At 47.6% G+C, this 12,949-nt stretch overlaps 1 protein-coding gene across 1 annotated transcript in view; it reads left to right on the top strand.

Annotated features, from left to right (window-relative positions):
- Positions 1-10,269, top strand: part of RAD21L1 (RAD21 cohesin complex component like 1) — a 45,400-nt gene extending 35,131 nt beyond the window's left edge. The window contains exon 9 of the mRNA XM_015422833.1: positions 10,081-10,269. Within this exon, the coding sequence (XP_015278319.1) occupies positions 10,081-10,269 (189 nt within the window). The remainder of the gene's footprint in view (positions 1-10,080) is intronic.
- Positions 10,270-12,949: the final 2,680 nt, after the last annotated feature.

Here is a 12,949-nt window from a genome sequence, read left to right as displayed (position 1 = left end):
TGTTGGAAAAGGGTGTTCGCTATGACCAGTGTGTTCTCTTGACAAAACTCTGTTAACCTTTGCCCTGCTTCATTTTGCTTTCCAAGGCCAAACTTGTCTGTTATTCCGGTTACTTTTTGACTTCCTACTTTAGCATTCCAGTCCCCTATGATAATGAGGACATCATTTTTTGGTGTTAGTTCTAGGAGGTGTTGTAGGTCTTCATAGAACCGGTCCACTTCAGCCTCTTCTGCATCAGTGGTTGGGGCATAGACTTGGATTACTGTGAAGTTGAATGGTTTGCCTTGGAATTGGACCGAAATCATTCTGTCATTTTTGAGATTGTATCCCAGTACTGACCCCTGCACTCTCTTGTTGACTATAAAGGCCACACCATTTTTTCTACGAGATTCCTGGCCACAGTAGTAGATATAATGGTCTTCTGAGTTAAATTCGCCCATTCCTGTCCACTTAAGTTCACTGATTCCTATGATATCGATGTTCAGTCTTGCCATCTCATTTTTGACCATGTCAAGCTTACCTTGATTCATAGATCTTACATTCCAGGTTCCTATGTAGTATTGTTCTTTGCAGCATTGGACTTTCCTTTCACCATCAGACACATCCACAACTGAGGGTCCTTTCGGCTTTGGCCCAGCCGCTTCACTCTTTCTGAGGTTACTTGTACTTGCCCTCTGCTCTTCCTCAGTAGCATATTGGACACCTTCCGACCTGAGGGGCTCATCTTCCGGCGTCATATCTTTTAGCCTTTTGATACTGTCAATGGGGTTTTCTTGGCAGCTCCTACCCTGCCACAAATGTTGTTGGATGTGGTAAGTCCCCGTAATGGCTTCTGTTAACAGAAACAGGATGCTTTTCAAGTGGGTGAAAGATCTTTTCGCCTGCTAGTAACACAAGTGACCTCCCTCCCCATCCCAAACAGTTTTTGTCACGACTCCATCCCCGAGAACGTTTTAAGCCCCCTTGAGTTCCACAGGGGAGACAGGTGGCTAATAAATGTTTTAAATAAATAAGAGCAGTGATTTGCTTTACGTTTGTGAAGTAAGTCTGCTGTAATCACTTCTTGGCCCGGGGTATTTGAAAGTGGTTTTGAGGTGCAATTTTTCCTCCCAGTTGAGAAAATGTGGAGCAAACAGGGCTTTTTTTGTAGAAAAAGCCCAGCAGGAACTCATTAGCATAATAGGCCACACCCAACAGCAGAAACTCATTAGCATATTAGGCCACACCCCATGTTACCAGAAATGTGGTCATCCAGCCACACCCACCTTTTGCTTCTGATTCTGTTTACCCTGTTTGTTGTCAAAACTCAGGGCTTTTTCTGTAGCAGGAACCAATGCTCCCTCTAAGCTGTGGAGTCCTGTGAGCAAAGATTCTACTTTGTGAGCTACTGGCATTAAAGTTGTGAGCGAGCGATTTGGCTGCTGCAGAAATCAATTTGCTCCGGAGCCCTCCTTCCTGAGCCGAGACAAAAATGTGTGAGCCGGAGGCTAAAAAACTGTGAGCTAGCTCACGCTAACTCAGCTTAGAGGGAACACTGGCAGGAACTCCTTTGCATGTTAGGCCACACACCCCTAATGTAGCCAATGAGTTTCTGTTGGTTGTGGCCTATTATGCTAATGAGTTCCTGCTGGGTGTGGCCAACTCAGGAGCCAGCCGGAACTCCGTTCCTGTGTGTTCCTGCCCCAAAATAGCCCTGCTTAAAATCATCTAAAAACATTCCAACATTCCAGGGTATGTTTACGTTAAAGACAATAAAATGAGAAAGGACAGTCTCATTGGTTGAAAAGACGTCCTGTCGGAAAAGTGTTCTTCACTGGCACCGGTGGAAGGATTAACCAATGGGCGACATATAGGTAGTCTTTGGTGATCTTTAATTCATTTTAACTATGTGTTTGTTCTCCCACAATGCCTGTGAAGTGCTTACCTCTGTTAACACGATTGTTTTCTATATGATAAAAACATTAAGGCAGCATCTTTTGACGTTGTCATTTTTGGTGTGCCAAAATGCTCTTCTGAATGCTTTCAGCACAGGTCTAAATGGGTAGCTCATCACCTCCTGAAAAACCTTCCAAAACTGGGTTGGGCCAGGATGTATTAAGTGGAATCTGGATACATGCTGGAGAATTCCAAAGCACACCATGTCAAAATCAACTGGGAAAGGAAGTTACAGTAGTTCAAGCTGCTTCCACAGAGAGACAATTCTTTGTGTAGCTGTTATTGATAATGCAAATGTGGATCCTACACGTTTTGCCTTATGACGCCACAATGAAAAGGGCTAGAAATGTACTTTAAAAATTGGGAACTAATACATTGTTGCAACAGGTCACTATAACGCTGTGCCAATTTACCATTCCCAATTTTTAATTTTAGAAAAAGACATCCTGTGTATGGGAGGGGGGGAGTGATGGCAAGAAAAGGGTGCCAGTGTGACAGGATTTGCAAAAACTGCACACCTTCCTGTCCGTAGGGCATCCAAAGGCACTTTAACTGCAGTCTTTCCAAAAAGGCTATACCAAACCTGATTTGAGAAAGATTACAGCAAAACCAAAGTAAGGGAAAACACAGAAGCAGGACAAATAAAAGAGGATGTCTTAATAGGCAGGCAGAGCAAAATGTCTGTGAGGAAACACAGCATCAGTCACAGATATGAATGGGCTCCATTACTTGTGAGTGGTGGCAATTAATCTCTCCGGGGAAGAGGAGTTGTTACAATGTTGGTTTATTATCTATTGCCAGTTGTAGAAAGCCAAAGTGTCATGCAGGAGGCCGTCTTCCATTCTACACTGCAGCCTGAGTTTTTGGATGAAGACAAAAGGGGTAACAGTAAAACCGCCGAAGCGACGGTAAGAATTTCCTATTCAAATTGCTTTACTTAGAAATGAAACAGCTATGGGCGTTTTTCATAAGGCTGTGATTGGATTTCAGATTTCCTTGATTTGAGATGAAACCTCACGAGAGGCTGGACGGCTTTGGATTTCCTGCTTGAAATAGATGGACTGTGCAGTCTCTGGCCTGACTCGAGGACTTTATGAAAAACCTTACTGATATTTTAGTGCTCTAACCCACAAGCAGGCCAAAAAATAAGACAAAGGGATGCCTTTGAATGATCGGACACACTCAGTGGTAGCTGGCAGAAGGAGCTCTGACTCACAAGACCTTGTACCCATAAACATTTGTCATTGAGAGCCAGTTTGGTGTAGTGATTAAGTGCGCGGACTCTAATCTGGGAGAACCGGGTTTGATTCCCCCACTCCTCCACTTGCACCTGGCTCGATGACCTTGGGCAAGCTGTAGTTCTGGCTCAACTGTCCTTGAAAAAGAGTCGTTTCTGTCAAGAGCTCTCTCAGCCCCACCTCCCTCCCAGGGTGTCTGTTGTGGGGAGGGGAAGGGGAAGGAGTTTGTAAGCCGCTCTGAGACACCTTTGGGTCGTGAAGGGCGGGGTGTAAATCCAATCTCTTCTCCTTCTTCATCTAGATCCAGAAGAGTTAGCTGTGTCAGTCTGCTGATGCAAAATAGTAAAAAGCCCAGTAGCACCTTTAAGACTAACAAACTTTATTGTAGCATAAGCTTTAGAGAAACACAGCTCTCTTTGTCAGATGCACAAACTTTTGAGAGTCAACGCTGCCTTCACTGGGCACTTTCACTCTTAAAAGCCTATACTCCAAAACTCTGGTTGCTCTCTAAGGTTCTGCTGGACTTAGATATTCATTGTTCTACCGCTGACCAACACATCTACTCCCTGAAACTACCCGTTCCAGAAAACGTATCCTCCAGCAAGTGCTACAGATCCTCCTGTTACCCATTCGATAGCAAATCCAGGCCTTCATCAGATAATATCTCTGTCAGACATGGAGACTTACCACATCCAACAAAAGTTGTGGCAGGGTAGGTTCAAGTGGTTAAGAGGCTGAACTGCAGACCTGAAGGTCGGTAGTTCCGCAGTTCGAGACCCGAGTGCCGCGTGATGGAGTGAGCGCCCGTCTCTGGCCCCAGCTCCTGCCAACCTAGCAGTTCGAAAGCAAGAAACTGCAAGTAGATAAACAGGTACCGCTTTGGTGGGAAGGTAAACAGCGTTCTGTGCGCCTCGGCGTCTAGTCATGCCGGCCACATGACCACGGAGAAGTCTTCGGACAGCGCTGGCTCTTCGGCTTGGAAACGGAGATGGGCTTGGAAACGGAGATGAGTACCTCATCCCTAGAGTCGGATTCGACTGGCTTTTGAGCAAGGGAATCCTTTACCTAGGAGCTTTCATGAGTCACTGCTGACTTCTTCAAAAGTGAGCAGTGACTCACGAATGCTCCTCCCCTGCCACAAATTCTGTTAGTCTTTAAGGTGCTACTGGACTCTCTCTTTTCTACTGCCACAGACAATCGCGGCTACCCATCTTGATCCACAAGATCGATTCAGGTGGGTCGCCGTGTTGGTCTGAAGCAACAGAACAAAGTTTGAATCCAGTGGCACCTTCAAGACCAACAAAGTTTAATTCTGGGGATAAGCTTTCGTGTGCACACACACTTCTTCAGATACCGACAAGGCCAGTGCTGTTGGAAGCTGGTGTCGTGGTTAGGAACACGGACTCTAATCAGGGAGAACAGGGTTTGATTCCCCACTCCTCCACTTGCGGCTGCTGGTGTGACCTTGGGTCAGTCACAAGTTCTCTCTGAGCTGTTCTCTCAAGGGCAGTTCTGGAAAGAGCTCTCTCAGCCCCACCTACCTCACAGGGTGTCTGTTGCAGGGAGGGGAAGGGAAAGGAGATTGTAAGCTGCTCTGAGACTCCTTCGGATAGTGAAGGGCGGGGCATAGATCCAATCTCTTCTTCTTCTTACACTCCAGTTTCTGGTGTCTCTGTGGGAAAGCCGCGACAGAAGAGAGATTGGGTTTATACCCCGCCCTTCACTACCCAAAGGTGTCTCAGAGCGGCTTACAAACTCCTTTCCCTTCCCCTCCCCACAACAGACATCCTGTGAGGTAGGTGGGGCTGAGAGAGCTCTGACAGAAACTGCTCTTTTTCAAGGACAGCTCTAATCAGAACTATGGCTTGCCCAAGGTCATCCAGCCATGTGCAAGTGGAGGAGTGGGGAATCAAACCCGGTTCTCCCAGATTAGAGTCGGCGCACTTAACCACTACACCAAACTGGCTCTCTTATGAGAGAGAATATGAGGTAGAGAGAGAGAGAAATGCCCATGGGGGAAAGAAAGGCATATATTTCAAATTATTTTTATAATAAAAACATGGGCATCTTGGTCTTAGATTTTCTTGCAATTAATCCAGTTATTAAGCGTCTCCCCTCTCTTCATCCCCCATTGAAGAGATTGACTTGTCTCCAAAATCTTGGGGCCACAAAATTCAACACGCATAGTCTAGCCTTCACTATTCTCTGCAATTAATGTATGGGTTTTTAAATAACACAATGAGAACTAAATTCTATTTGCATTATATCAGGAAGCTGCTGATATGCTATCTACTTTGTCCGACGGTTCTTTAGTTGACTCCTCAGGAAGACAAGAGGCAGAGAGGCAGCAGACTGAGGTGGAAAATGTAAGTCTGGTCACTTATTCTCAGTTCTGTAAGGCCTCTTCCAAATCTATGACTTTGTGATCTCTTGTCTGTAATTCCTTGGATTGACTCACTGTCAAAATGTTAGGCAGTGACCACAAAACACTTAAGTGTGGGTATTAAATACTGGGTTCCAGACGCATTGCAGTGAACAGCTCTACTTTATTAAGTGATTTCAGGAACAAGACAAAAAAAAAATCACTAGGGCAGCAGCCCTGTTTAAATAGCATGCAAAAACCACACCCAAACACACCCCACTCCCAACAATAGGCTATTTACATAACATTGCCCATTGGTCACTTCTAGAGTCCTGGTGGGCTATTGTTCTAGAGCTCCAAGCTCAACCAGTCTCTGCTAGATAGACCTGGAGTGTTCCAGACCTAATAAATAACAGTGGGCATTTAAGATAGTTAAAACTGGTGGGCTTAGAATGCATTCAGCGGTGGCTTGTACCTGGCATATATATATAGTATGTCTGTCTGTCTGTCTGTCTATCTATGTAGTAAATCTTGCTTATGTGGAATGTGAATAAAAAAGGAATAGGTGTTCAAGCATGGGACTATGCTTAGGCATTCTGTGAAATAAAGGAACAAACGGTGGAAGTCATTATGTTATGGTCATGCTGTACCAGTACTTGGCCTTTGTAAGTTCATGTTGTTTGCAAGTATTTCAAACGTTTAAAAAGATTTTGCGTGGAAATCATGTTCAGCACGGGGTTTGCATTTGTGCAAATGTTTTTCTTTGTGTGCATCCCATTGCTAGCTAACAGCTGTGTCAATCCCCTATGCAGGAACGTCAGGAGAGCAGCCTAGACTATGAAGAAAAGAGGCAGAATAAGAGAACTTTAGAGTTATTAAATGCTTTCCAGGTGAGGCCTTTTTTATTACTATGTGCTATTTGGCAAAGGAATAACTGTAAGAGGTGCTATACATCAAACAGAGTCAAAGGTTAACACCCAAGCTCTATTAAAAAATTTAAAGTGTCCCACATGTATGTATTTTTGGTGTTCTATAATTCCAGCGTCCATCTCTGTCACACTAGCTTTCCAACGCACTTTGCTTGTCTGCCCCTTAGGGGCCACATGCTGCTTGAAGTGCAAGCGTGAACCAAGCAATTATGCAGGTGCTTTTTCTCTGAGCAACAGAGTGCAAAGGTTTGGTTCCCATGGCATCGTTCTGCTTTGTGTTTTTAGCATTACGCAGGCGGATTTTTGTTGTTGGTGCCCCACAAGAGCTTAGTAGGGTTTTATCTCCTGTATCCATATGTGCAAGAGATTGCAGCAGCGGCACCTGTCTCGGATAAATAATGCTTGCACAGCAGCTAACGCAGCTTGCACAGATATAGTCAGGGGTCATTTCCTGCAGGAGCACACAGGAGTGGAGCTCCGGCAGTAAAGAGCCCGGGGATGGGCACATGCAACGAGCCCCACCCCCTGCTCCCAGCAGCCCTCTGTCAGAGCAAGAAGCAGCCAGGTAAGTTGCAGAGCCCCCCCCCCAGTTCCCTGGTTTAAAACAGTCCAGTGGCACCTTTAAGACCAAGTTTTATTCAGGTACAAGCTCTCCTTCCTCTGTGAGGACAAATCTGCACGTTCCCCCCCCCCAATAGCTAGCAATCCAAAACATTCCAGTGGCACCTTTAAGACCAAATTTTATTCAGGTACAAGCTCTCCTTCCTCTGTGAGGACAGATCTGCACGTCCCTGTCCCCCCCCCCATAGCTAGCAATCCAAAACAGTACAGTGGCACCTTTAAGACCAAGTTTTATTCAGGTACAAGCTCTCCCTCCTCTGTGAGGACAGATCTGCACGTTCCCACCCCCCCAATAGCTAGCAATCCGAAAGAGTCCAGTGGAGCCTGAGCGGTGGGTGTTGCCTTCTGACACACTTCCGGTGATGTCAGGGGGTGTGGCACATGCAAATAAGTTATTCTAATGAGTTATGCTAATGAGCTCCTGCACCTCTTTCTCTACGAAATGACCCCTGGATATAGTGCACAAACACAACTACTGCTGTTAGCTCATTAAAGCGCTGCATATGATCCAAGCCGCTGTGTTCAGAAGCCCAGTCAGCAGCACTCTTGCAGCGGGCTGGTGAAAGGCTTGCGTGTCCCACCCTTTCCCCTGCATCCTGGTAACACTGAGAAAGAATAGAATGACCCACTTCTGCTGAAGGGAGATGCAGCCCAGCCTCTATTTCCTGTAAGAACTGCTTGTGCAAAACTCCAGGTTTTGTGCGGGGGGGTGGTGGTGGTTGTAAGCAGCAGGGCTATTTTTGGGCAGGAACGCACAGGAACGGAGTTCCAGCTGGCTCCCAAGTTGGCCACGCCCAGCAGGAACTAATTAGCATAATAGGCCACACCCAACAGCAGAGACTCATTAGGATTGGCTACATTAGGGGTGTGTGGCCTAACATGCAAAGGAGTTCCTGCTACAAAAAAAGGCCCTGGGTTTTGACAACAAACAAGGTAAACAGAATAAGAAGGGAAAGGTGGGTGTGGCTGGATGACCACACTTCTCGTGACACGGGGGCGTGGCCTAATATGCTAATGAGCTATGGCCTCATGGGTGTGGCCTATTATGCTAATGAGTTTCTGTTGTTGGGTGTGGCCTATTATGCTAATGAGTTCCTGCTGGGCTTTTTCTACAAAAAGAGCCCTGGTAAGCAGATTTATTCATGAGGAAGGTGCAGAACCTTCCCTGATGAGCGGCAGCAGGCTGGGATCCTTCCCTGTGAAAGAAGATCAGTCGCACAGAGTGGCAGATGGTTTTGTTTTTGTAGGGAATTTGTGGGTAAATAGTGACTGCGAGTATCGATGGGAAAGAGCAAACTATGGGACCCGACCTGTATGGCCCGATCTCCTCAGATCTCAGAAGCTAAAGAGAGTTGGCCCGGATTAGTACATGGATGGGAAACCACCTGGGAAGTCAAGGGTTGCCACAAAGAGGCAGGCAAGGGCAAACCCACCTCTGAACCACCTCTGAACAATCAACAGTGGCAAACCACCTCTGAACAGGTGCCCTGACCCGGATGGCCCAGGCTAGCCTGATCTCATCAGATCTCAGAAGCTAAGCAGGGTCGGCCCTGGTTAGTACTTGGATGGGAGACCGCCAAGGAAGCCGAGGGTTGCTACGCAGAGGCAGGCAACGGCAAAACGTCTCTGAACATCTTCCCTGCCCTGTATGGCCCAGGTTAGCCCAATCTCACCAGATCTCAGAAGCTAAGCAGGGTCAGCCCTGGTCAGTATTTGGATGGGAGACCACCAAGGAAGTCCAGGGTTGCTACCCAGAGGCAGGCAATGGCAAAACACCTGTGTTCATCTGCCCTGACCAGGATGGCCCAGGCTAGCCTGATCTCGTCAGATCTCGGAAGCTAGGCAGGGTCGGCCCTGGATAGTACTTGGACGGGAGGCTGCCAGGAAAGCCAAGGGTTGCTCCACGGAGACAACGACAAACCACCTTGGAACATCTGCCCTGACCAGGATGGCCCAGGCTAGCCTGATCTCATCAGATCTCAGAAGCTAAGCAGGGTCAGCCCTGGTCAGTATTTGGATGGGAGACCACCAAGCAGGCCCTTAGTCAGGGGGTATTTAAATTTCTGAGTGGGCACTGGTTAATTGAATTAAAGCTAATTTCATTAAAGTCAAATAGACTCTCTGGGGAAAATAGAGAAGTGCTGTCTGGCACTCCATGAAACCACTGAGTAGTCAGGTTAGAACAGATTTTTAAAAAGGAAGTCCTTCTTCACCCAAAGAGTGATTAACATGTGTAATTCACTGCCACAGGAGGTGGCAGCGGCTACAAGCATGGATGGCTTCAAGAGGGGATTGCATAAAGATATGGAGCAGAGGTCCATCAATGGCTATTAGCTACAAGGTATAGGTAGGAACTCTCAGTCTGGGGCAGGTGATGTTCTGTCTTCTTGGTGCTTGGGGAGGGGGGTCAACAGTGGGAGAGCTTCTAGTGTCCTGGCCCCACTGCTGGACCTCCTGATGGCACCTGGTATTTTTGGCCACTGTGTGACAGAGTGTTGGACTGGATGGGTCATTGGCCTGATCCAACATTGGCTTCTCTTATGTTCTTATGGCTCAGTGGGGCCACCGTAGCCAGCCCTTCATGCCAGACAGCTGTGCAGAATACCTGGCTCCTTCCCCGCACCTGCCACCGCTCTAGGGTCCTGGGCTGGATGGGGAGTCGTGGGGCCTAGCCCCGAAATGCCCCACTGTAGCTACAGGCCTGCCACCGAGAAAGTCCAGAGATGCTACACAGAGGCAGGCAACGGCAAATCACTTGTCTTCATCTCTTGCCTTGGAAGCCCTAGAGAGTCGCCATAAGTCAACTGCAGCTTGATGGCACTTTCCAGCACCAATCCACAGGAAACTCCCCCCACCCGTCTTCCACCAGCAAACCCCGCCATGAATAGAACGCCAGACTGTGTTGTATAGGGGCTTACTCTCTTCTTCGAGCGCAGAATGAACTTTCATCTCGTTGGTTGTCTTTCCCCCCCCCCTGCCCCCACACCCCGTACAGCACATCCACCAGACAGGAGCAAAGTCTTTCAGTTTTCTGACCCTCTGTATGAAGAAGAACCGTGAAGAAGTTGCGACCACGTTCTATAGCTTGCTTGTCCTCAAGAAACAATCGGCTGTCAAGGTGGCTCAAGCCACTTCCTATGCTGACATTATTGTGACTCCGGGTCCAAAGTTCTATGCAACCTGAAGGTCAGAGTGGTCACCCCTTTGAGGACAATCTGCTGGTCAGATTGAAAGCAGAATTCTGCAGTTTTTAAAAGTTCAGCAGAGAGCCTTTACATCACATCCACACCTCTTCCCCAAATCCGATAGCGACTAGTCCTGAATAGACCTGCATCTCTAGGGAAATGAGCAAAATTGTGTGGATTTTATGTTTTTATTGTAAAAGGAGAAAGAATCCACGCTGTTGTTTAATGAGTCTATCTGAATTTCAAGTTTTAAAAACTGTAATCTTTTATGTTGGGTTTATCTGTTCTGACCCAGTTTGGCTGGTTCCTGTTCTTCACGTAGTGGGGGTTTTTTGGTCAGGTACGGAAAGGCAAGTTATTAGCACTCAGGGCATCCTTGTATAACAAGAAAGGGAATCCTTTGCACTTGTGATTATCTGGATAGTGACCCATCCATTTACGAAACTTTTAAATTGGAAGTGTCACTATTGCATAGAAGGTGCGGCATTATTTTTTCTAAGGGCATGGCCACGAGGCGCTTAGTTGTACTCGTACAGTGCATCAGAGGCTCATAAACTACACAACCAGGGGCTTCAGTGCATGTTGACCTCCCTGCCTGTCTTCGTAATAGATGCAGGCAGCAGCAAGAGCAACTTTGCATCTTTCCATGTGACAAGTTTCCGTCATTTGAACCAAGAAGAAAGTTAGCTACCTTACGGGCGTCAGAGAGATGATGTTTTTAAGCAGGTTGAAATCAGTAGGGTAGAGACATCCATTGACAGTGTCCATCAATTGACTCTGGTAAAACATGTTTTTGCTGCAAAAAATATCAACTATACACTCCGTACGCGCCCCCGAAAATGAGGGCCCTTTTTTGGGGGGGGGGGGGGGGAGGGTATCATCTATCCCCAGCCTAAAATTATTATAAAAATCATTATGAATTGTTTAAATTACGTGTTGCCCTATTTAAAGTGTATCGTTCAATGTGTATTTGACTGCTTTTACTTCTTTCTAAGATGCCCTGTTTCATTTAGACCATTAAACAAATGTTGAGATTTGAGAAGATTATTGAAGAGTGCAGTATAATGTGCGTGGGGAGAGTGCAGGAGACACGTTGGCTTGTTTAGGGCACAAATCTGGAAAGAACATCTGTTCAGCAAGCAGAAGGTCCTGAGTTCAATCCCTGGTATCTCCAGTTAAGGGATCTAGGAGTAGGTCAGGGGTCATTTCCTGCAGGAGCCCACAGGAGCGGAGCTCCAGCAGTAAAGAGCCCAGGAGGCAGGCACATGCAACAAGCCCCACCCCCTGCTCCCAGAAGCCCTCAGTGAGAGCAAGAAGCAGCCAGGTAAGTTGCAGAGCCCCCCTCCTGGCCCCCCAGTCCAAAACAGTCCAGTGGCACCTTTAAGACCAGGTTTTATTCAGGTGCAAGCTCTCCCTCCTCTGTGAGGGACAGATCTGCACGTCCCCCCCCCAATAGCTAGCAATCCAAAACAGTCCAGTGGAGCCTGAGCGGAGGGTGTTGCCTTCTGACACACTTCCAGTGATGTCAGGGGGTGTGGCATATGCAAATAAGTTATGCTAATGAGTTATGCTGATGAGCTCCTGCACCTCTTTTTCTACGAAATGACCCTTGGAGTAGGTGATATGAAGGACCTCCCCCTAAGACCCTGGAGAGCAGCCTCCAGTGAGAGGAGACAATACTGGCCACGATGGACGAAAGGTCTGATTCAGTATGAGGCAGCTTAATGTGTTCACATGATGATGGAGGAGGAGGAGGAGATTGGATTTATGCCCCGCCTTTCACTCGGAGTCTCAGAGCGGCTGACATACTCCTTTCCTTTCCCCTCCCCACAACAGGCACCCTGAGAGAAGTAGGTGGGGCTGAGAGAGCTCTTACAAGAACTGCTCTTGAGAGAACAGCTCCGAGAGAACTATGGCTTGCCCAGGGTCATCCAGCAGCTGCAAGTGGAGGAGTGGGAAATCAAACCACTCTCTTAAAGTGCTCTTAACCACTACACCAAACTGGCAGAGAATCACGAGAGAACACCTCATTAAAGAAAGGTGGAAGACCTGAACAAAGGGTTGATGTTGTCCCCTTCCCTAGTTCTGGTTCTTCATCCAAGCTGCCCAAGTAATGGCTTAGGGGTGATGCACTGCTGTAAACTGCCTTGAGCCAAATACTATGGGGTGTGTGCAATACTCCCTCTTATCTGTGGGGTCTTCACTGCCACAGGAGGTGGTGGCGGCTACAAGCATGGACAGCTTCAAGAGGGAACTGGATAAGCATATGGAGCAGAGGTCCATCAGTGGCTATCAGCCACAAGGTATAGATTGGAACTCTCAGTCTGGGGCAAGGGATGCTCTGTCTTCTTGGTGCTTGGGGGGGCAACAGTGGGAGGGCTTCTGGTGTCCCGGCCCCCACTGCTGGACCTCCTGATGGCACCTGGCATTTTTGGCCACTGTGTGACACAGAGTGTTGGACTGAATGGGCCACTGGCCTGATCCAACATAGGCTTTTCTTATGTCTGGGGCAAGGGATGCTCTGTATTCTTGGTGCTTGGGGGGGGGGGCAACAGTGGGAGGGCTCCTAGTGTCCTGGCCGCACTGCTAGACCTCCTGATGGCACCTGGTATTTCTGGCCACTGTGTGACAGAGTGTTGGACTGGATGGACCACTGGCCTGAGCCAACACTGGCTTCTC

Source organism: Gekko japonicus, unplaced genomic scaffold (assembly GCF_001447785.1).
Source record: "Gekko japonicus isolate JY-2015 unplaced genomic scaffold, Gekko_japonicus_V1.1 scaffold4479, whole genome shotgun sequence".
Taxonomy (NCBI): Eukaryota; Metazoa; Chordata; class Lepidosauria; order Squamata; family Gekkonidae; genus Gekko; species Gekko japonicus.
Note: the sequence above shows the minus strand (reverse complement) of the source record. Positions and strands in the feature narration are given on the sequence as shown.